This window comes from Cherax quadricarinatus, chromosome 27 (genome assembly GCF_038502225.1).
Source record: "Cherax quadricarinatus isolate ZL_2023a chromosome 27, ASM3850222v1, whole genome shotgun sequence".
In the NCBI taxonomy this organism is placed as follows: Eukaryota; Metazoa; Arthropoda; class Malacostraca; order Decapoda; family Parastacidae; genus Cherax; species Cherax quadricarinatus.
In genome coordinates this window covers 25,870,041-25,893,364 of record NC_091318.1, presented here as the reverse complement: position 1 = coordinate 25,893,364, position 23,324 = coordinate 25,870,041, and the positions used below count along the sequence as shown (strand labels likewise).

The 23,324-nt window shown below is 37.4% G+C and overlaps 2 protein-coding genes across 12 annotated transcripts in view; one reads left to right on the top strand and one right to left on the bottom strand.

Annotated features, from left to right (window-relative positions):
* The window catches only part of LOC128691038 (DNA cross-link repair 1A protein), a 78,678-nt gene extending 71,176 nt beyond the window's left edge, over positions 1–7,502 (bottom strand). For 3 of the 10 annotated variants that reach the window (XM_070089129.1, XM_070089135.1, XM_070089136.1), the window contains exons 1-2: positions 7,424–7,502; positions 3,108–3,183 (exon numbers count right to left, since the gene is read on the bottom strand). In XM_070089129.1, coding sequence (XP_069945230.1) covers positions 3,108–3,163 — 56 coding nt within the window. In that variant the 5' untranslated portion in view covers positions 3,164–3,183; positions 7,424–7,502. Of the gene's footprint in view, positions 1–3,107; positions 3,184–3,424; positions 3,598–6,332; positions 6,476–7,265 lie in introns of those variants that run through there. The other 7 variants (XM_070089137.1, XM_070089133.1, XM_070089132.1 and 4 more) reach the window with 7 other exon arrangements.
* Positions 7,503–7,966: 464 nt separating this feature from the next.
* LOC128691130 (uncharacterized) lies at positions 7,967–21,731 on the top strand. Of its 2 annotated transcripts, none has more exons than XM_053779951.2 (6): positions 7,967–8,083; positions 15,110–15,226; positions 17,448–17,619; positions 19,035–19,226; positions 19,883–20,065; positions 21,493–21,731. In XM_053779951.2, exons 1-6 carry the CDS (start codon positions 8,079–8,081, stop codon positions 21,664–21,666), a joined length of 843 nt encoding a protein of 280 aa, XP_053635926.1. In that variant the 5' UTR covers positions 7,967–8,078; the 3' UTR covers positions 21,667–21,731. The 2 variants fall into 2 exon arrangements, with proteins under 2 accessions (XP_053635926.1, XP_053635927.1); XM_053779952.2 differs by lacking the exon at positions 7,967–8,083 and adding an exon at positions 8,269–8,427.
* Positions 21,732–23,324: the final 1,593 nt, after the last annotated feature.

Genomic DNA, 23,324 nt, shown 5'->3' with positions numbered 1-23,324 from the left:
TCAGAAGAGGAGATAGAGGAAGCCCCTACTTCATTAACCCCTTGACTATCACAACCCCAAATCCTGAGGTGTCTCCTGGTGTTGCAAAATTTCTGAAAAAAAAAAAAAAAAAAATTTTTTCTTATTAAAAATGATACAGGATCTTCTCCCGATTGTAATGACACCAAAAGAACGAAATTTGATGGAAAACTGATGGAATTATGCTCTCGCGAAGGTAGTGACCTTGGCGATATTTACGAATCAGCGATTTCACCCACTTTGAGCCCTATTTTCGGGTAATTCCAATGTTCCAGTTGACCAAACTCATAGCTATTTCTTTAGAACTCCATTTTTTCTATCGATTGAGCACAAGAAACTGCCCATTTACTGATTTCAAGTACCCAATAATGTGGTCAGAAATTTGCAATTTGGCCAATTTCACGAAAATTAAAAAATATGACAATTTCAAAACAGGGTCCAGAATGAACAATGCAGACATTCCTGGCTCTAAAATAACATTTTCTTTGTTCATCAGTCATGTCTTCAGGCCCCTCTGATATTACTCTTGCTTTCTATTTTGAATTTTTATTCAAACAAAAAATAAAAGACTTACTGTTATGCAGACTACTGCAACATTGTAATAATTGTATAAATAATGTCAACCCATTCATGACTGCATATTAGAAAGGCTACTTGGGCATTTATTGGAAAATGACATCGTTTGTTTACTTTTTGAACATCGGCAAAAATCAAACATTTCCCCTACTTTTCTTAGTAAAACCAATGAAAACCACCTCTATTTCTATAATATGTTTTCCATTGTATCAAATGAGACCAAGAAAACGAGAATACAACCATAAATACTATATGAAAATAGACCACAAAGTCGGCATTTTAATTAAAAAAAAAGGTCAGTTTTTTTTTCTCATTATGTACTGCATGCTGCAGGATTTTTTTTATATGCTGCACACTGATCACACAGACCCATTCTCTCACATGTGAGCCTACCAGCTTTCTCCTGCTTGATCTGAAGCCGCTAGAATTTATGAGTACATATATATGTATGTCAAAATCGGTGGCTCGTAAGACGTACATATACGACCAAAACAGTCAAAGGGTTAATCAAGGAAATCTTTGCTAAACAGATGGATGTCAAAAACTTTGCAGAGAAGTAATACCCCAACAAAGCCCAAACAAGCTGTAACAGCATTGTCTGAAATGACCAGACAATGTCACATTTCCGAAACATCCTGAGAAGGCAGAAGCAAAGTTCTTTGGACAGAGTTTTAGTAAAAGTCAAACCTGGTGAGCTTCAACCAGATCTAAATAGGAAAAAAAGACAGAAAAGAGAAGGGGACTCTCCTTCCAAACAATAACATTCCCTCCTCCTCCTCCTTCCTTCTCAGCACTATCCTAGTAGGCACTCAACTCTTTTCAGCAAAGTGAGGTTAAATTTGCATTTATTTCATCTAATTCTTTTGTATTTATGTATGTATTTTAGTATTAAGCAGTGTTTAAATTACATATCTTAGTATTAAGCAGTGTTTAAATTATTTTATACAACCCCATCAATACATAATATGCCAATAACAATAGGATTTTTTTCATGGGAATGGATTAATAGTTTTCCCTATATTTCTTATGGGAAAATTTGTTTATTATCCGTCCTGTTTGGTATAAGTCCAAGGTCCTGGAACAGATTAAGGGCGTATACCAAAGTACCACAGTAATTTAAAATAATGAACATGTAGTACAGTGGACCCCCGCATAGCGAACGCCTTGCATAGCGAACAATCCGCATAGCGAACGCTTTGTTCGCTGAAATTTTGCCCCGCATAGTAGACAAAAACCCGCTCAGCGAACTTCGTCCGAGACGCGTCCAATGTGGGCCCTCAGCCAGCCTCACATGTGCCGCCCGTCCCATTGTTTACCAGCTAGCCTCCGCGGTAACATTCAAGCATACACTCGGAATATTTCGTATTATTACAGTGTTTTCGGTGCTGTTTCTGGAAAATAAGTGACCATGGGCCCCAAGAAAGCTTCTAGTGCCAACCCTGTGGTAAAAAGGGTGAGAATTAGTATGGAAATTAAGAAAGATTTTGAAGGGTTTGGGGCTAACCCTGAGAAGCCTATGCCAGTTGTGGAATCCATTGTGCCTACTTCAAAAATTAAGGAAATGTGTGCACAGTGGGTTGAACTGCAAACCTTTATGGATGAAAATCACCCTGACACAGCTGTTGCAAGCCGTGCTGGTGACTATTTCAATGACAATGTTATGGCCCATTTTAGGAAAGTCTTGAAGGAACGGGAGGTACAGAGCTCTATGGACAGATTTGTTGTGCGACAGAGGTCCAGTGACTCTCAAGCTGGTCCTAGTGGCATTAAAAGAAGGGAAGTAACCCCAGAAAAGGACTTGCTACCTCAAGTCCTAATGGAAGGGGATTCCCCTTCTAAACAGTAAGAAGATAATGCTCTCCCCTCCTCCCATCCCATCAATCATCACCAGATCTTCAATAAAAGTAAGTGTCATGTAATTGTGCATGCCTTTTTCAGTTTGTGTGTACTAAAATTAACATTTTTTTGTGGTAAAAAAATTTTTTTTTCATACTTTTGGGTGTCTTGCACGGATTAATTTTATTTCCATTATTTCTTATGGGGAAAATTAATTCGCATAGCGAACATTTCGCATAACGACCAGCCCTCTTGCACGGATTAAGTTCGCTATGCGGGGGTCCACTGTACTGTATATGTAAATAAATACAAGGTGTGTTTGTGTGTATGTACTCACCTAATTGTGCTTGCAGGGGTCGAGCCTCAGCTCCTGGCCCCGCCTCTTCACTGATCACTACTAGGTCCTCTCCCTCTCTGCTTCCTGAGCTTTGTCAGACCTCTTCTTAAAACTATGTATGGTTCCTGCCTCCACTACTTCACTTGCTAGGCTATTCCACTTCCTGATGACTCTATGACTGAAGAAATACTAATGTGTGCATGTACTTGCATGCATGCAAGAGTGTGGGGTGGAAATCTTCAGTTCAAGATCTTCACACATCTCCATGCATCATCGTGAGCTATGTAATGTTACATTTATGTATATAGTATATGTGAACAAATGAATATACAATACTTACCGACTCCTGTATAGTGGCGTGTAACAGAAAATGTCTTCCTCATCGTCGCTACTCATGTTGTATATTTCAAGATTGCCTAGGGGAAAATATAATGTTATTATTTCTAAAGAGTGAAGGAAAACGTTAAACTAATATGGGTCATACTGAGCTGCTAAAAATAATTATAGTACTGTACTGTAAAATACATCTGTAAGGAAAACTATATACAATACAGTGGACCCCCGCCATATGAATGCATTGCGTTACGTTAAATCCGCCATACGAAGCATTTGAAAGCAAAAATTTTGCCTCGCCTCATAATAAAAAACTCGCCTTACGTGATTCGTCCGGGATGCGTCCTACGTGTGGCCTCAGCACCAGTGTTTACAAGCCAGCCAGTGCGGTCACATCTACGCATACATTCGGTACATTTCACATTATCCCAGTGTTTTTAGTGCTTGTAACTGTAAAATAAGTCACCATGGACCCCAAGAAAGCTTCTAGTGCCATCCTTGTGGTAAAAAGGGTGAGAATTAGTATGGAATTGAAAAAAGAGATTAAGGAAATGTTTGCAAAGTGGGTTGAACTGCAAACCTTTACGGATGAAAATCACCCTGACACAGCTACTGCAAGCCGTGTTGGCAACCTGTACAATGACAATGTTATGGCCCATTTTAGGAAAGTCTTAAAGGAATGGGAGGTACAGAGCTCTATGGACAGATACGCTGTGCGACAGAGGTCCAGTGACTCTCAAGCTGGTCCTAGTGGCATTAAAAGAAGAAAGGAAGTAACCCCGGAAAAGGACTTGCTACCTCAAGTCCTAATGGAAGGGGATTCCCCTTCTAAACAATAACTTCCACACTCTCCCCTCCTCCCATCCCATCAATCATCACCAGATCTTCAATAAAGGTAAATGTCATGTATTCTATTCTTAGTAGAGTAGTAATTGTGCATGTCTTCTTCAGTTTGTGTGCATTAAAACTAATATTTCATGTGGTAAATTTTTTTTTTTATACTTAGGGGTGTCAGGAATGGATTAATTTGATTTCCATTATTTCTAATGGGGAAAATTAATTCAGCTAACGATAATTTCGGCTTGCGATGAGCTCTCAGGAACGGATTAATATTGTAAGGCGGGGGTCCACTGTATACAGAATACCACCAGTACTACTACTACTGTACCTATTAATGCTCACAGTTCTTACCAACTTATTTTAATGCATAAATACATACAATGCAAATACTTACAAATCATCATAAAATTTAAACAAAGAAATATTCTCAAAACTTTAACTCACAAGATGTAAATATTTTCAGTTGGGCATTTATGTTTCTGTTTGGTTGAACTGTAGTAATGAACTAATTTTGACATAATGCTTACTAGATAACATACCCTGGCATATACTCAGTAATCCTATTTACTGTGTATTATCCATCTATATATAAATGGAGTAGAAAGAGAAGTGAATGCTCAGGTGTTGGCAAGATGTGTGGTTAAAAGATAAAGAATCTAACACAAAGTGGGAGTTGTCACAGTTGCTATTTGCTGATGACACTGTGCTTTTGGGAGATTCTGAAGAGAAGTTGCAGAGGCTGGTTGATGAGTTTGGTAGGGTATGTAAAAGAAGGAAGTTAAAGTGAATATAGGAAAGAGTAAGGTGATGAGGATAACCAAAAAATTAGGTAATGGAAGATTGGATATCAGATTGGAGGGAGAGAATATGGAGGAGGTGTATGTGTTCAGATATTTGGGAGTGGATGTGTCAGCAGATGGGTCTATGAAGGATGAGGTGAATCATAGAATTGACGAGGGGGAAAAGGCGAGTGGTGTACTGAGGAGTCTGTGGAGACAAAGAACTTTATCCATGAAATTTTAATACTAAACCTTTCATTGCTTGTTAATTTTAAGTTAATTTTAAGCCTGTCCATAATGCTCTGCATACAAGGGGCTTTTGGCATGTACACCCAACTACTATAATTCTTGTACAACTATGTATCATGTTCAAATAAAATATATGAATATATGAATGAATATGAATATGAAAGCAAAGAGAAGAATGTGTGAGTGTATAGTTATACCAACGCTCTTGTATGGGTGTGAGGCATGGGTTGTGAATGTTGCAACAAGGAGAAGGCTGGAGGCAGTGGAGATGTCATGTCTGAGGGCAATGTGTGGTGTGAATATAATGCAGAGAATCTGTAGTATGGAAATTAGGAGGAGGTGTGGGATTACCAAAACTATTATCCAGAGGTCTGAGGAGGGATTATTGAGATGGTTTGGACATGTAGAGAGGATGAAACAAAATAGAATGACTTCGAGAGTGTACAAATCTGTAGTGGAGGGAAGGCGGGGTAGGGGTTGGCCTAGGATAGGTTGGAGGGAGGGGGTAAAGGAGGTTTTGTGTGCGAGGGGCTTGAACTTCCAGCAAGTGTGTGTGTGAACGTGTTAGACAGGAGTGAATGGAGACGAATGGTTTTTAGGACTTGATGTGCTGTTGGAGTGTAAGCAAGGTAACATTTATGAAGGGATTCAGGGAAACCAGCAGGCCGGACTTAGAGTCCTGGAGATGGGAAGTACAGTGTCTGCACTCTGAAGGAGGGGTGGTAATGTTGCAGTTTTATAACTGTAGTGTAGGCATGCCTCTGAAAAGACAGTGATGGAGTGAATGATGATGAAAGTTTTTTTTTTCGGGCCACCCTGCCTTGGTAGGAAATGGCCGATGTTTTAATAAATAAAAAATATTCATCTTTCTACTCATGACTTGGTTAAAAGATTTATTACAGAGGGTTAAATAAAACAGCTCATTGGAATTATATGTGCACAACGAAACTGGCCAGGGCTTGTTAAGAATGGGAAAATTTAGATAGGAAGGCAGGCTGGAGTTAAAGATTAGCAGATGAGTGTGGTGGCCCTACAAGGTGAGCAAGGTTGAGCTGTCTGGTTGGGTGGGTAAAACAAAGAGCTGAATCTACAAATACTGATCAGATTATTATATTCATGAAGAAACGTCAAATCGGAAGAGGTCACAACTCCTGGGGAATAGTAGGTAATCAGGTTATAAGTAAGTAAGTAAATAAGTGTATTCAGGCATACACAAATACAGTTACATATATTATCATATGTGTAAAGTACCTAGGATAATCCAAAAAAGTCAAAGTGACTTATTTCCATTGGGATTTGATCCAATGAAGGAGGTAGCTCCAATTCCTTGAATCAAAAAGTTTCACAAGCATTAAGATACCCACCTTGCAGGGAATACAGGCTTGAAGAACAGATATACAGCAAATAGCATGGCTTAACTAGGGTCTCAATATAAGACAGCAACTCACTGTGTCTGCAGCTGCTGCAACAGTGAATGTTGACCTCTCATATTTTGTCTTTGCTTTGGGGGGGGGCAAACACACAAAGTTGAATTACTTAGTTGTTTTAACTTTAAAGGATTAAATAATAAGATATTACAGGGAACCCAATGGAAATACGTCACTTTGACTTTTTTGGGTTATCCAAGGTAATCCATATATTCTGCTATGTATGATAGTTTATGTAAGTGCATTTATGTGTATTTATACGTGAATAAAGTTACTCTCTCTCTCTTTCTCTCTCTCACTTACTTACCTGGGTTAGATTTACATTTTATAAAATGCTGTTAAGTACAAAGAAAGCCATTAACCTGCCAGTGCATTTTGGTCAGACTAAATCTAATTCTTACAGACTACTTAAAACTAGACATAGGTTACAGAGTGGTAAATTTTAATTATTTTACCTTATTACTAAAGTGAGGTGGGCAAAAATTTTGTAATTAATAAAATTTATACATTGATATAACCCTATAATGACAGGAACAAGAATACAAATTACTTAAATTGCTAAGTAAGTTTATTTAGGTACAGATACACACAAATAGTTACACAAATTATCATACATAAGTAACATGTGTAAATTACCTAAGATAACCAAAAAAAAAAAATCAGGCAAAGTGACTTATTCCATTTCCTAACTGAAAAAAAAAATACTGTCCTGTTTTAAGAGCCAATATTGCCAATATTGTATCTCTATACTACTGAAATGCAAAATGCAATAACGTAAATTCCCTGTCAAGGATTTCTGAGTTAACACCTAAATACACATGTATTATGACATGATATTATAGTCTAAATATTACATAATCTTATCAGGACCTGCATTTCGTCTACTTCCTCCCTAATTTTTTCACCACAAAACTGGTTATAAATCCGCGGCGCATTCTCAAAAAGCACTGTGGCTATAAACCTCTAGAACTCAAGCTTTTAAGCTGTCATGCTCCTGACAGAAGCTATAAAAGAAGCTTTACACCTACTTTTCGAAAAGTGGTGCAATCTTGCAATATTGTTGTTGTTGTTGTTGTTGCTGTTGGACTGTAGGGTTCATACGGCCTGAGTTCCAAATTTCTTTTGCATTTTCAAACAAAGAGCTGTTAGTAATTAACCTTTATTTATTTACTACAAGTACATGTGATAATAATATAATATAATAATATCTTTATTTACTAGAAGTACATGTACATGGTATACAGGCCTAGCTAACATCAGTGACATACTACTATACAAAAAGCAGTCAAGAAGACTGCCAAAAAGTGTCTGATGAATGAAGCAACAGAAAGGGAGGGGAATGATTTTCTATTTTTTAGCTAAAATACGTGTAAATTTTACCTTATTAGTAATGACCCTCGTATTGTAGATAGTAATGAGTGTAGTAGATAGTCTTTAGTATTAATAAGATGTTATCGGGCAAATTAGGTCAATTTTGTCCCAGAATGCGACCCATACCACTCCACTAACACCCAGGTACCCATTTTACTGCTAGGTGAACAGGGAGGGACAGCAGGTGTAAGAAAACACGCCCAATGTTTCCACCCGTGCCGGGAATCGAACCACGGACCCCTCAGCGTGTGAAGCGAGAATTTATTACATTTACGCCTCTGTTTTCTTTTGACTACCACCCACAGAACTTGCATGGGGTACGTAATAAAGATTATCGCTAAGCTTTAAATAATAAATTATTGCAGGAACCCAAATGAAGAGAAGTAACTTTGACTTTTGTGGGGTTATCCTAGTTAATATACACATGTTAAAATGTGTATTATTACTGTATTCACCTGAATTATGTGTTGCTGTACCTAAAGAAACTTAATCAGGTAGTAAAGCTGGATACTGTGGAAGCCGTCACTGGCCCTTACAAACCTAACAAGAAGAAGACGAGAAGAATTTTGAAATATCTTGGAGAAGAAATTATCGAAGAAATTTCTAAGCTGCAGCAGGAATTTGGTAGAAGTAGCACACAGCTGTAGACAAGTTCAACGATGTATGAAGTTCCTTATTTTGCTAGTTTTCGTTCAGTTTAAGTCGTGTACAAAAGGTGTTACAGTATATATGAGTAAATTACATTTGAAGTGAAAGACATGATATTGCTTATATATAGGTGACGCTAAATATTAATCTGCATATTCCTACTTGTAAGTCCTTTGTGCCTCAATGAATATTAAATCCCATTGTTTGGCCTTATTGGGTTATTCTTTGGTCAAATTTCCCAGCAAGGAAGGTTCCTTGACGCTGGTGAGGGGCTCTTGATCTAGGGAATTGGATCTGTGCTCCAGTTCCCTGAATTGAACCTGAATGGCTTCCTCCCCCCCCCCTCAAGGAAGGTTCCTTGATGTTGGTGAGGGGCTCTTGATTTAGGGAATTGGATCTGTGCTCCAGTTCCCCGAATTAAGCCTGAATGCCTTCCACATCCCCCCCCCAGGCGCTGTATAATCTTCCGGGTTTAGCGCTTCCCCCTTGATTATAATAATAATAATCCTCCCCCCCAAATGGTGCTGTATAGTCCCTACAGGTTTAGCGCTCCCCCATGGTAATAATAATTTGGTCACATTCTGCATAATTTACAGTATAGAGTTATTGTAAAAGTTTGAAATTGTGTATGAAGGTCTAAATAAGAAATTTACTCAGACTTCATTAATAATAATAATAATATTAATACTAATAATAATCTTCATGTCTACCAGTACATGTACAAGATATACAGGCCTAGTTGACATAATGACATTCTACATATAGAAAGCCCCTTGTTTTGCAGAGCATTTCGGGCAAATTAGGTCAGTTTTGTCCCCAGGATGTGACCCACACCAGTCCACTAACACCCAGGTACCTATTTTACTGCTAGGTGAGCATGGACAATAGGTTTCTTAAGGAAACATGTCCGAATGTTTCCACCTGTATCAGGGATCGACCCCCAGACCTCAGCATGTGAGCTGAGTGCACTATCAATTGAGCCTTATCCCCTTAAGGAAGGTGGCTTGATGCTAGTGAGTGGCTCTTGATCCAAGGAATTGTACATGTCATTCCCCCTACTTGAATGACACCACATTGCTTCCCATTCATTAGGTGCTGTATTACTTCTGTGGGTTTAACACATCACTATAATTTTTTATTTTATTTTATTATTTATTATATTATTGTTTTAATATTTTAATAATAGCATTATTATTAAAATAATAATAATATTATTAAAATAGAAGTATGGTGACAACTCTGTTCAGATTATTATTATTATCGTCATTATTGTCATTGTTATAATACAATATGCACATGTGAAGACACTTTTGGACACATTCCCAAGGGTGTCCAAGTTATAGAAAACCAGTGGTGGGCACAGTTCTGCTAATTAGCAGAACTAACTTTTTGTTTAGTAGATTAGCGTTCCCGCTAACTTCAGAAACCGTTAGTGGACCAATTACCTTTCGTTAAATAAAGTTCCACTAAAAAAATTAACATGGTGCTGTTAGTCGGAAAGCAATGCTTTTTCAATGGCGCACGTGCTCGTTCCCATCTGTTGTGGGCATTTCTCCAACAGTCAGTCAGTCAGTCACACTCTTGGCTGACTACGTGTAAGCGTGACTTGTCAATGCAGCAGCAGCAGCATCTTTACAGCTACTGCTGTTAAGCTATTTTTGCTGTACAGAGGTAGCCAAGTAACATGTTTACAGTATCATATATTAAGTGAGCAATAGAGATAGGCCTAAAAAAATGCATATACAGTACACACATTACTTACCTTAGACTGTTTTTGTCCTTGGCTTATAGTGGTTTGTGAATACGTATATTTATTGTAGGAAGACCGAATAAATGAAGAAGGGGTATAATTGAAAACCGCTGCATTAGTGAAACACTGTAAATCGGGACCCTCCTATTTTTGTGTACATAAGGTCCTACTGTATTCTCATTTCTGTTATTCAAAAATATTGTTTTATGTACAATGGTACCTTTACTTAAGAGTGCCCCAACTTATGAGTTTTCTGAGTTACTAGCCGTTGCTTGGTCAGTTTTTCGCTTTGAGTTGTGAGCCAAAATCCAAGTTGTGAGCGAGTTTCAGATATGCTGCCACTAGTTGGCACATCGAATGCCACAACATCTGCCCAGCATCCCACGTCTCACTCACTTACGGCACATGGTTACCTCGCCGTGGGAGCATCTCTTTTTTGTTGTGCTTGCATTTTGTGCTTTTTGTGCAATTATTTTGCCAAATTTCTTTTTTCTAACCATGGGTCTTAAGAAAGTTAATGCCTGCATCGAATGACGCCAAAATCGGATAACACCTCGCTTTGGCATAAAAAAATTGGCTTGGCTAGCACCTAAAAAACTCTGTTAGGAGCTTTCGTCTTGAGCAGCGAAACAGGCCTGTTTTGGAAGAAAATGCCAAACAGTTCATACATTACTCAGGAGGAAAAGGCACTCCCAGGACACAAGCCTATGAAAGACAAGCTAACTCTAATGTTGTGTAGTAATGCTAGTGGGGATTGCAAAGTGAAGCCTTTACTCGTGTATCACTCTGAAACAATATTGTCAAGACTAAATTGTGTATGATGTGGAGAGCAAACAGTAAGGCATGGGTCACTAGAGACGTGTTTATTGGCTGCTTCTATGATGTGTTTGGCCCCACTGTGAAACAGTACCTCCTGGAAAATAAATTGGAACTCAAGTGACTCATGGGAATGGACAATGCTCCTGCTCATCCTCACGACTTGCAAGAGCAAATTGCGGGGGAGTTGAGCTTCATCAAAGTGATGTTTTTACCTCCTAATACTACTCCTCTCCTCCAGCCCATAGACCAGCAGGTCATTTCAAATTTCAAAAAACTGTACACCAAAGCAATGTTTCAAAAGTGCTTTGAAGTGACCTCAGACACTGAATTGACCCTAAGAGAGTTCTGGAAAAATCACTTCAGTATCCTCAGTTGCATGAACCTTATAGGTAAGGCTTGGGAGGAAGTGACTTGTAGGATTTTGAACTCTGCTTGGAGAAAATTGTGGCCACACTGTGTACAAGAGAGGGATTTTGAAGGGTTTGGAGCTGACCCTAAGGAGCCTATGCCAGTTGTGGAATATATATTGGCATTGGGGAAGTCCAAGGGTTTGGAGGTTAGTGGCGAGGATGTGGAAGCGTTGGTGGAGGACGATGATGAAGAGCTAACCACTACAGAGCTGCAAGAGCTTCAGGTGCAACAGCAACAGACCAAGGCTCAGGGATTTCCTTCAGAGGAGGAGGAAGAGTGACAGGAATTTGCCTTCATCAAAGATTAAGGAAATGTGTACAATGTTTACAAAGTTGCAAGCATTTATGGATGAATATTATCCTGACACAGTTGTTGCAAGCTGTATTGGCAACTTGTACAATGACACTCTTGTGGCCCATTTTAGGGAAATCTTAAAGGGATGTGAGAAACAGAGCTCTCTGGACAGATATTTTGTGCAACAGGGGTCCAATGACTCTCAAGCTGGTCCTAGTGGCATTAAAAAACAAAGAAGGGAGGTAACCCCAGAAAAGGACTTGTTACCTGAAGTCTTTATGGAAGGGGATTCCCCTTCCAAACAATAAAACACCTGCATCCTCTGCCCTCCTACCGTCTCATCACTCATCAACAAGTCAACAATAAATTAGACACATGTGCAACTCTTGGGTATCTTTATTGAGGAAATGTTTCGCCACACAGTGGCTTCATCAGTCCATACATAGGAGAAACTTGAAGAACAGGAGGAGAATGAGGTAATCAGTCCCTCAACCTTGAGTCGATGTGTTCAGTCCATCAATCTTGAGTAGAATACGGCAGATGAGCGGAGAAGCAGCTTATAAACCGTATGGCAGGAGAGGTGCAGCAGTCATAGGTGGTGTTACATTTGTTCAATGTGGAAGTAGGTTGTGCCCAAGAATTAGGCAAGCGAAGAATTCCTAAGTATTAAGATCCCAAGAAGTTGCAGTGTCTGACAGGTTTGTAGATGAATGGTTCAGAGAACCGACATGTTGATAAATTAGACACATGTGCAACTCTTGGGTATCTTTATTGAGGAAACGTTTCGCCACACAGTGGCTTCATCAGTCCATACATAGGAGAAACTTGAAGAACCTATGACTGCTGCACCTCTCCTGCCATACGGTTTATAAGCTGCTTCTCCGCTCATCTGCCGTATTCTACTCAAGATTGATGGACTGAACACATCGACTCAAGGTTGAGGGACTGATTACCTCATTCTCCTCCTGTTCTTCAAGTTTCTCCTATGTATGGACTGATGAAGCCACTGTGTGGCGAAACGTTTCCTCAATAAAGATACCCAAGAGTTGCACATGTGTCTAATTTATCAACATGTCGGTTCTCTGAACCATTCATCTACAAAAGTCAACAATAAGGATAAGTGTGATGTTATTATTGTTTTATTGTGCATGTATCATTGTTTTTTGTGTAGGGAAATGTATATTTCATGTAAAAAAATTATTTTGTTTAATACTTTTGGGTGTCTGGAACGGATTAATTGGATTTCCATTATTTCTTATGGGGAAAATTAATTCGGTTAAAGGCTAGCTTTCTGGAATGGATTAAAGGCATTAACCCTTTCAGGGTTTTGGACGTACTAGTACGGCTTACACACCAGTGTCCATGACGTACTAGTACGCATAAATTCTAGCGCCTTCAAATCTAGTGAGAGAAAGCTGGTAGGCCTACATATGAAAGAATGAGTATGTGGTCAGTGTGCGCAGTATGACCTGTTTTTGCAATACTCGTTTGTGCTTAATTGTAATCTGTTTACAATAATGTATTACCACTGAATATATCATTGCTTAATTAATCTTAAGTTAACTTTAAGCCTGCCCATAATGCTCTGCGTACAAGGGGCTTTGGCATGTTACACTTAATTACTGTATTCCTTTGTACTTCTCTGTATCATGTTCAAATTAATAAATAAATAAAAAAAATCCTGCAGCACACAGTGCGTAATGAGAAAAAAAAAAACTGACCGTGTTTTTGGATTAAAACAGAGACTTTGCACTATATTTTCGTATGGTATTTATTGTTGTATTCTAGTTTTCCTGATCTCATTGTATAGAATGGAAGACATATTACAGAAATTGAGATGATTTTGACTGGTTTTACGATGAAAAGTACCTTGAAATTGAGCTCAAAGTAGCAGAAATGTTTGATTTTTACCAAAGTTCAAAAGTAAACAGATCATGCTAAGTGTCTAATACACGTCAACTGGTGAGTCTAACATTCTTTCACAAGTGCGCCGATATTATTTATACCATTTCTACACTAATGCAGTAGTCTGCATAACAGTAAATCTTATTTTTTTGTGAGAATAAAAATTCAAAGTGGAAAGCAAAAAAAATGTAAGAGGGGCCTGGGGACATAACTAATGAACAGAGGAAATGTTATTTTAGTGCCAGGAATGTCTTTCTTGTTTATTCTGGACCCTATTTGGAAATTGGCATCTTTTGAAATTTGTGTGAAATTGGCAAAATTGCTAAATTATGACCACTGTATTGGATAGTTGAAATCGGTAAATGGGTGGTTTCTTGTACTCATTCAATAGAAAAAATGGAGTTCTAGCGAAATAGTTATGATTTTTGTCGAATAGTACATGGGAATTGGCCGAAAATAGGGCTCAAAGTGGGCAAAATCGCCGATGCGTAAACATCGTTGAGACCGCAACTTTGCGAGAGCATAACTCCGTAAGTTTCCCATTAAATTTCATACTTTTGGTGTCATTATGATTGGGAAAAAATTCTCTATCTTTTCATAAGATTTTTTTTTTTTTTTTTTTTTTTTTTTTTTTTTTTTTTTTTTTTTTTTTTTTTTTTTTTTTTTTTTTTGAAAATTTGGGGGACCCTGAGAACAAGTCTCTGAGAGGGCCTGTGGACCCTGAAAGGGTTAATTTAGGGTCCACTGTAAGTGCAAAGGACAGTGCTGAGAATAAGAAGAGGGTGATGTCCATTGAATTAAAGCATGAAATCATAGAAGAACACAAGTAAGGTGTGTGTGTAGTCAACTTGGTGAGGCAGTACAAGCGTAGTACTTCTATGATAAGTACCATACTAAAGCAGACGGAGTCAATAAAGACTATAACGCCAGAAATGTTGGGAATCTGGGAGAAACTTTCAGAGTTTATTGAACGGAAACACCCAGAAAATTCCTCTGCCTATTTTTTAAAAACCCGTAACAAAAAAAATTAAAGTGTTTTTTTTTTAGGGGGATGGAACGGATTAATGGCATTACAATTAATTTCAATGAGGAAAATTGATTTGATATACTACGAGCAAATTGAGTTATGAGCTCGGTCACGGAACGAATTAAACTCAAAAGTCAAGGTACCACTGTACGTATTAGTAAAATATTGTAATTAGAGATTTTTTATAATGCTGGATATTTCTCCACTTGGTAAATTTTAAATAAGAGACAGTACAGTACAATATTGTTAATGCAGTACTTCACAAAATTTCCATGAACATTCCCTTATTTGGGAATGTTTATAAATTGAAGAGCTTTTCTAATTTAAAATTATGACTTTTCTCTTCTTTAGAAAATTCAAAATAAGAAAATATTCTGGATTTGAGAATTCCATATAAAAGTTATAGTATATACTGTATTACAGTAAATGCTACTATGTTTGCCATTGTTAATGATTGGTAGCACAGTATACAAGATATTTTTGTTTCAGGAGCGTCAAACAAAAAGTTGATGTTATTCTAGCTAATTATACTAGTGGCTCTTGGAATACATACCAGCTGACTGATTATGAACCTCCTGGACCTCTCACCTGTGATATGCTTCGACGGTAGGTTATTTTATCCAATTTCCATATTTGCTGGCCATCCCACTGGGTGGGAGATGGCCAGTAAATATGGATATATATTTTGTATGTATGTATGTATGTGAGTGTGTAACTAATTACCTATTTGTAGGTACAAGAGCAGGTACGTCTCGTACTTTTAATTTCTTAAATAAGGATTAGTGTGGGCTGCTTAATACAGCCTCTCCTCACTTGATGACGTACTCATTTACCGACGCCTCGGACTTACAACTGACAATGTGACCAGTATGCATGCCTAAATAATGTATACTAGAGCTGATTTTCTCTATTCTCTGTATTACAATATACAGTACACTACTGTATAAACCAGAAATGTTATAAATGGTTCATAGGTGGCATGAAAACAGTATCAAAGATAGTTGACACAAAGCTACTGCCATTATAGTATGCTCTTCACTTAGTGAAGAATTAGTTTACAGCGTGGTCTTAAAAACATAACTCCGTCATTAAGCGAGGAGAGGCTGTATATGTAAAATAACATACATACAACTAATGTGACATTTTATTGTGTTCTTTTACCTAATATATTGTCAGTAATTGTACCTTTATTACTGCTTAATATTGTTAGCAGTCTGTCCCACATTGTTGTCCTCATCATGATTTGCTATTCACCTATGAAACTGTATGTATTTTGCTCAGGAAATTGTGTTTAAACAAAGATGGCATGAACTCTTTCAGTGTTCTGTCACATAAATTTTGTTCACATTGTCCATTACCACTAGAGTCACTCAGGGTGTGTGACTGCATCAGTACTGTTTGCATCTTTGTTCTGTATATACTGTATATGGAAATGCATTTGTCACAGTCAGTCCATTTTCTGATATTCTCAGTTGCATTAGGAGACATTTTGTAAAGTTGTTTGGTGTTCAATGTAATATTTTTAATATCAACCTTCCCTGTTTCAAGACAAATGTTCATAATCACACTCTTCAAATCATGACTGTTGAATAAGTCTACAGGTGTACTTTCACTCACCTCATCCCATGACCCTTGTGCAGTATACTGTACTGTATATTCCAAATTTTAATTGTATATTCTTACTGGAATGTTTCAAAGACAGTTTTCTGTATATTGGAAGAATATATTCTTATGGCTCTGCTACACTTTGTCTTTAAAGAATGTAATTACACCTTGATGTATGGGCTAAATAAAGGCAGTACCTTTAAGTAGTAGAAAGCCTTTGATAATATTATCTGCAGCCATATTTTTTTTAACACATGGATGAGCAGAGCAGTTTATCTCTCAGCAGAATTTTGCAGTCTCAAGGGAACTTGACAGTACTGCAGTGCTCCCTTGTCTTTTTCCTAATAAAGTTTATAAATCATTCAAGTACATATTATGTTTTGTTTAACCCAAGCAGTCTTATTTGCTTTCTAATTCCCTGGGAGGTCAGTGAGCAGATCTTATGCCACACTGAGTACAAAATGACAGAATTTGACCAAGTATTCCAGTTCCAATTATCCTGTTAATCAGATTATAGAATTTTAGTGTTTCATTGTATCATATCTAATTTTTAATCCCTGTATACAGTCTGCTTCCAGTGTGTTAGTGTTCATTTCCTTACCCCTCCTTTATTCAAGAAATGTGTTCTGATATCTCTGTGGTTTACTTGCATATAAGATAAGAGTAAATGGAGGCAGATAGTTTTTGTGGCCTGACAAGCTGGTGGAGTGTGAGTAAGGTATCATTTTGTGAAGGTATTCATAAAAACTGGTTAGCTGGACTTGAGTCCTGGAGGTAGAAGTACAATACCTACACTCTATTGGAGGGGTGAGGATATCTGCTGCTTGGAGGGACATCTGAACTGTTATATCTGGCAAGACAGTGATAGTGTGAATGATGGTGAAAGTGTTCAGTTTTCAGATCACCCTAAGTCAGTGAGAAACAGCCAGTGTGTTTTAAAAAAATCAGACTGTGCCATCTAGTTTTGTTACATTCATGGTAAATAATCTGCTCTTGTCTACAGTTCTCTTTGCCTTTGAGTATTTTATGTGTTATGGGTGTGTTCCCATTGTACTCATTTCTAATAGTATTGTTAAACTTCATGCCTTGATTCTTGAATCATAGAAAGTGGCTTTCTATATATGTAGTAGTATGCCATTGATGTCAGCTAGGCCTGTATACCTTGTACATGTACTTGTAGAAATAAAGATATATTAAATTATCATATATATATCTATATCAGGAATATGCAAGTGCTCAATGAAACATTCAAGGTTGATGTGAGTTTCTTTCCATCTCATGAGCTGATATATTGGGAACTGAGTCTTGAAGAGAAGGCAAAGTCCATAAGAACAAGAAGTGGAGAAGGATCATCAGCTCAAGAGAGAAAAGCCCCAAAAGCTATAAAATATAAGGTTAGTTTAATAACAAATATACAAAGTTCACAGTTCATTTATATACGCTTGCTCCTGTGTAGTGATACATTATTTTCTATCAGAAAAGCTCAAGAGAGTAAGTCTCTCTTGCATTATGTCTCAGCAATAAATACAGCACTTTACTTGTAAATAGTAATTCCATTTTAGTTGCTCTACAGTAAATCCTTGATTAAATGTATTTCAGAGATTACATGCTAAATCAGCTTGGTATATTGTACTGATAACTCCCTTTTTTAATGTTATTATAGTATACATATTTGTAAATTGTGTATATGATTTTGTATTATGCATGCAGTAATGTAGTGCTTTTTTTTACATTTTTTAATATTTCAGTACCATAGATATAACAGACACTTGGACAATATCCTTGTTATTTTGTTCAATCAAGAGTTTAAGTACATTAATTAATTTAGTGTGCATTGTACTGTTGTTTCTTTAAAAATTTATTGTAGGTTAGTAAATACAAATATGAAGCATCCTTTGCATTGGCATATACAGTATCAATTCCTTTTAAATGTGTAAATACAGTAACTATTTTTTTTTTTTTTTAAATAAGAACATAAGAGTGAAGGAACACTGCAGCAGGCTTACTGGGCGATGCGAGGCAGGTCCATGTCACTCTTCAGCTTAGACCAATGACCCACCCAGTCAGGTCACATCCACTTAAGGAAGGAGCATGACATCAGACCTAGTAGCACAAGCTAGTCAGGTCCAACTCACACCCATCCACACCCACTCATGTATTTATCTAGCCTATTTTTAAAACTACACAATGTTTTAGCTTCTATGACGGTACTCGGGAGTTTGTTCCACTCATCCACAACTCTATTACCAAACCAGGGAATACTGTATCATAATACTGAATCATAAGCTTGAGGGGTCCCAGGTTTTCATATGTGGCCAGTTTAGGGTCACAACCAATGGAGTTGGGAACCATGTAATAGATCCATTAAACAATTTCAAGTACAGTTTCTTATTTTAGGCAGGATCTTTTGACATGCTGTTAAAATGCAGTTAAAACAGTGTAGAGATAACAGTACTGTAATAATAACAGTAATGATCAGAAGGGGGTCGAAATATACAGATCAGTCAATCTCATGAGTTTCTGTCTCCATGTGGGTTGTTATTGATTATTGACAAGTGTTCATTACACTTTAGTTATTCATAACAGTAATGTTGTGCTTATGATATTGTTGTGTGAAAATGGCATAGGTAAATATAAATATAGGAAGAATGTTACAACTGATGTTAAAATCAAATTCACTATTGATCTCTTTTCACTGTTGAAAAACTATTATATAATTTACCTTGTAACATTCCTCTACTGCACATACATACATAGTGATACTATATATTCAGAGTCCTGATTTTTACATAATATTTTTAATTTCCAGTTTGCAGTCTGTGACGATGAGGGATTGCTCTTTGCCAACAAAAGTATTCCACTTAAACTACGAAAGACACTGCAAATAATTCTGCACTGCAAGGATTTTAATATAATGGATCTAAGCGGCAGTGATCCAATTAATCTTTTGATGTTGTACAAGCAGTCAAGTAAACGAGCGCCTAATCTATTTAAAGTGCAGGTATTGTTACTGGAACCATGAATAACAGAATTGTTAGCTTTGTTTCATTTAATTTTCTCCATTGACAACCCTTGAAATCTGTGGTGCATCTTTATTAAGAATGACACGATATTGCTTGCTACATAATACATGGCTCTGATAATGGTCAGTCCCCTAGAATAGTCTTAGTACAGTGGCTAAGATTTATTTTTTTTTTTAAATATTCTGTCGTTTTTGCAAAAATACCACAAAATACCATTCTACCATAGTTGATGAGAATATGGACAGTGCTTTTAGTTCTTGATTGGAAAAGGTTTTGAGTTCTGGATCTACAGTACTTTACAAAGCGTTTCTCACTAAATAATGCTACCTTAGACCCTAAATATTGCATACATTATATGCAGTCTTATTTATTTATTAGAGAGCTGAGTATTCTATGCCTAGGAATATCATTAGTGATTTTCATATGAGTATTGCTACTGAATAATGCAATATTGATTTACTGTAAACTGTATATCAGTTATTGTATAGTGTATGTGAAATGTAAACAAATGTTTTGTAGGAGATACTGTACAGTGCCATAATTGTATAATATCATTATTAAAAAATAACATTGTGCATGGCAGTTTGGACACTGATTTATGTTGATTATACCACCAATTTTCTTTATACTGTAGTTTGAAGAAACAATGGCAAATGCAGAAGAGGACATTCAAGTGGGTACTTTCCTAAGAGATGACGCTTTGAATAAAAACACTACAGATAGCATAATTCAACAAAAGCTTGGCTGTCACAAGGAACAAATTCCACTCATAAAGAGAGTTACTGCTACTGTGAAAAATGTCCCTATAAAAACACAGGTCAGTGTAAGGGTTTTTATTCTCTTTAAAATAATATTGGTTGACAAGATGAAGAATGAAAACCTTAAACTGTTTAAGGATGTAGAGGAAACATAGAATGTAATGAAAAGTGCACTCAGGTGGAGAGTAAAAAAGGAAACTAAGAGCATAGAAGATGAAACATTCCCAGTTGTGTAGGTGTCAATGAGGAGGAGGATTTAGAGTTAGGGTATAAGAATGGCACTGACATGAAGAATGCATGTCACAATTTGCTGAATATTAAAAAGCAGTGCTTTTTGTCTCAGTACAGTAGTAGTTTATTTTAGGCTTTTTTTCCTCATGTCAGTAAACAACTGACTTCATAGTCAGTTGGTCAAAATAGTGCAGAGATTGGTCATTTTTACAGTACAGCATATTAAGCATGAGCTTTGTAAGATTATAATAATAATAATAATCTTTATTTCCTCCATGGGGAAGTGGAACAGAATTCTTCCTCCGTAAGCCATGCGTGTTGTAAGAGGCGACTAAAATGGTAGTAACCTCTTCTCCTGTATATATTACTAAATGCAAAAGGAGAAACTTTCTCCTTTTGGGCCACTCGGTGAGATACAGCCGGTCATTTCTACAAGTACATGTACAAGGTATACAGGCCTCACTGACATCAATGACATACTACTATATAGAAAGCTCCTTGTTATGCAGAGCATTTCAGGTAAATTAGGACAATTTTGTCCCCAGGATGCGACTCGTACCAGTTGACTAACACCCAGGTACTTATTTTACTGCTAGGTGAACAGAGACAGCAGGTGTCTTAAGGAAATTTGTCCTGATGTTTCCACTCATAACAGCAATCGAACCACGGACCTCAGTGTGTGAGCTGAGTGCGCTAGCAATCAGGCTACAGGACACCAGATTGGGAGTGTACTAATCTAATTAGTTCATTCACTAGATAATTACTGCTGTAACACTGAACATTGGGTTTACCTGTAATGCATTGTTTCATTGGCTTTAGGAAACTATTCATAAACTCTGTGATAGCACTGGTACATTTCCTTCTATTTAACAAATTAATAGAAGAGAAAATACAAACAGTAAAACTTGTGTCACTGTGTATTAATAATATATGCTGTAAAAAACTAAAAAATATACAGATTACCAAAAATAAGGCTGTGTAGTGGCGTCCATCCAGGAATGTTTGGACACTAGATTGCCACTCATTGTCGTTGAATATTAGACTAGCTGCTCACATCAGAGAGGTCTGGGAATCTAGCCTCTGGTACTCTTCTTTATAGGCTACATTGTGTTTATGTTTCATAATAATATTTCATGTCTAATTTTTTGAGACCTAGTCTGATACTGGGTTGCAGGGGCTATGCTCCCCAGAAGTATGACAGATATAACATAGTACATTATCTATTAATCTGTTTAAATATAATTATTCTTTTCAGGCTCCAGCACTAAAACATTTCCGATTATCTTCATTGGAGTTGGAGGTTCATGCTCCTTCAGTCTTCCATATATACAAGGAGCTTGGAGAGCGAGGAGTGATTAAAGATATTCCTCCATGGCTAGGAAAGATGAGAGCCAGTGGGAAAACACACTGTGTAGCCCAGTACAACTGAAATTTTACCTTTGTTCCATTGTTCAGTAACAATGGCTGAAGCTTATTACATTCTCAGCAAATCTGTTTGTAAGTTATAACTGTATCCACTGCATGAAACTACAATTCATTTTTCATATACTGTACAGCACAGTTATAATGATAATAGTGGTAAATACTAATACTGAACTGGAAAATGTTGATACAGTATATGGTGTGTTGTCAGCATTTTAGCTTTTATACAAGCACCAAATATATATATATATGTATATATATATGTACATGTATATATATATATATGTATGTCTCCATGGGGAAGTGGAACAGAATTCTGCCTCCGTAAGCCATGCGTGTCATAACAGGCGACTAAAATGCCGGGAGCAAGGGGCTAGTAACCCCATCTCCTGTCTACATTATTAAAGTGAAAAAGAGAAACTTTTGTTTTTCTTTTTGGACCACCCTGCCTCAGTGGGAAACAGCCAGTTGGTTGAAAGAAAGAAGAATATATATACGTATTTTTTTTTTTTAACACTTAGGCCATTTCCCACCGAGGCAGGGTGATCCAAAAAGAAAGAAAAAACTTTCATCACCATTCAACACTTTCACAATCAGTCATACATAATCACTGTCTTTGCAAGGCGCTCAGATACGACAGGAGTGCGTGTGTGTGTTCGATAGGAGTGAATGGAGACGAATGGTATTTGGGACCTGACGATCTGTTGGAGTGTGAGCAGGGTAATATTTAGTGAAGGGATTCAGGGAAACCGGTTATTTTTATATAGCTGGACTTGAGTCCTGGAAATGGGAAGCACAATACCTGCACTCTAAAGGAGGGGTTCAGGATATTGACAGTTTGGAGGGATATGTTGTGTATCTTTATACGTATATGCTTCTAAGCTATTGTGTTCTGAAATCCTCTGCAAAAACAGTGATTATGTGTGAGTGAGGTGAAAGAGTTGAATGATGATGAAAGTATTTTCTTTTTGGGGATTTTCTTTCTTTTTGGGTCACCCTGCCTCGGTGGGAGACGGCCGACTTGTTAAATAGGAGTGAATGGAGACGAATGGTATTTGGGACCTGACAATCTGTTGGAGTGTGAGCAGGGTAATATTTAGTGAAGGGATTCAGGGAAACCGGTTGTTTTTATATAGCTGGACTTGGGTCCTGGAAATGGGAAGTACAATGCCTGCACTTTAAATTTCAGGAGGGGTTTGAGATATTGGCAGTTTGGAGGGATATGTTGTGTATCTTTATATGTGTATGCTTCTAAACTGTTGTATTCTGAGCACCTCTGCAAAAACAGTGATAATGTGTGAGTGTGGTGAAAGTGTTGAATGATGATAAAAGTATTTTCTTTTTGGGGATTTTCCTTCTTTTTTGGGTCACCCTGCCTCGGTGGGAGACGGCCGACTTGTTGAAAAAAAAAAAAAAAAATATATATGTGTGTGTGTGTGTGTGTGTGTGTGTGTCTGTCTGTCTGTGTGTGTGTCTGTGTGTGCGTGTGTCTGTGCGTGCATGCGTGCGTGTGTGTGTGCGTACTCACCTAATTGTGGTTGCAGGGGTCGAGACTCAGCTCCTGGCCCCGCCTCTTCACTGATCACTACTAGGTCCTCTCTCTCTCTGCTTCCTGAGCTGTATCATACCTGTTCTTAAAACTATGTATGGTTCCTGCCTCCACTA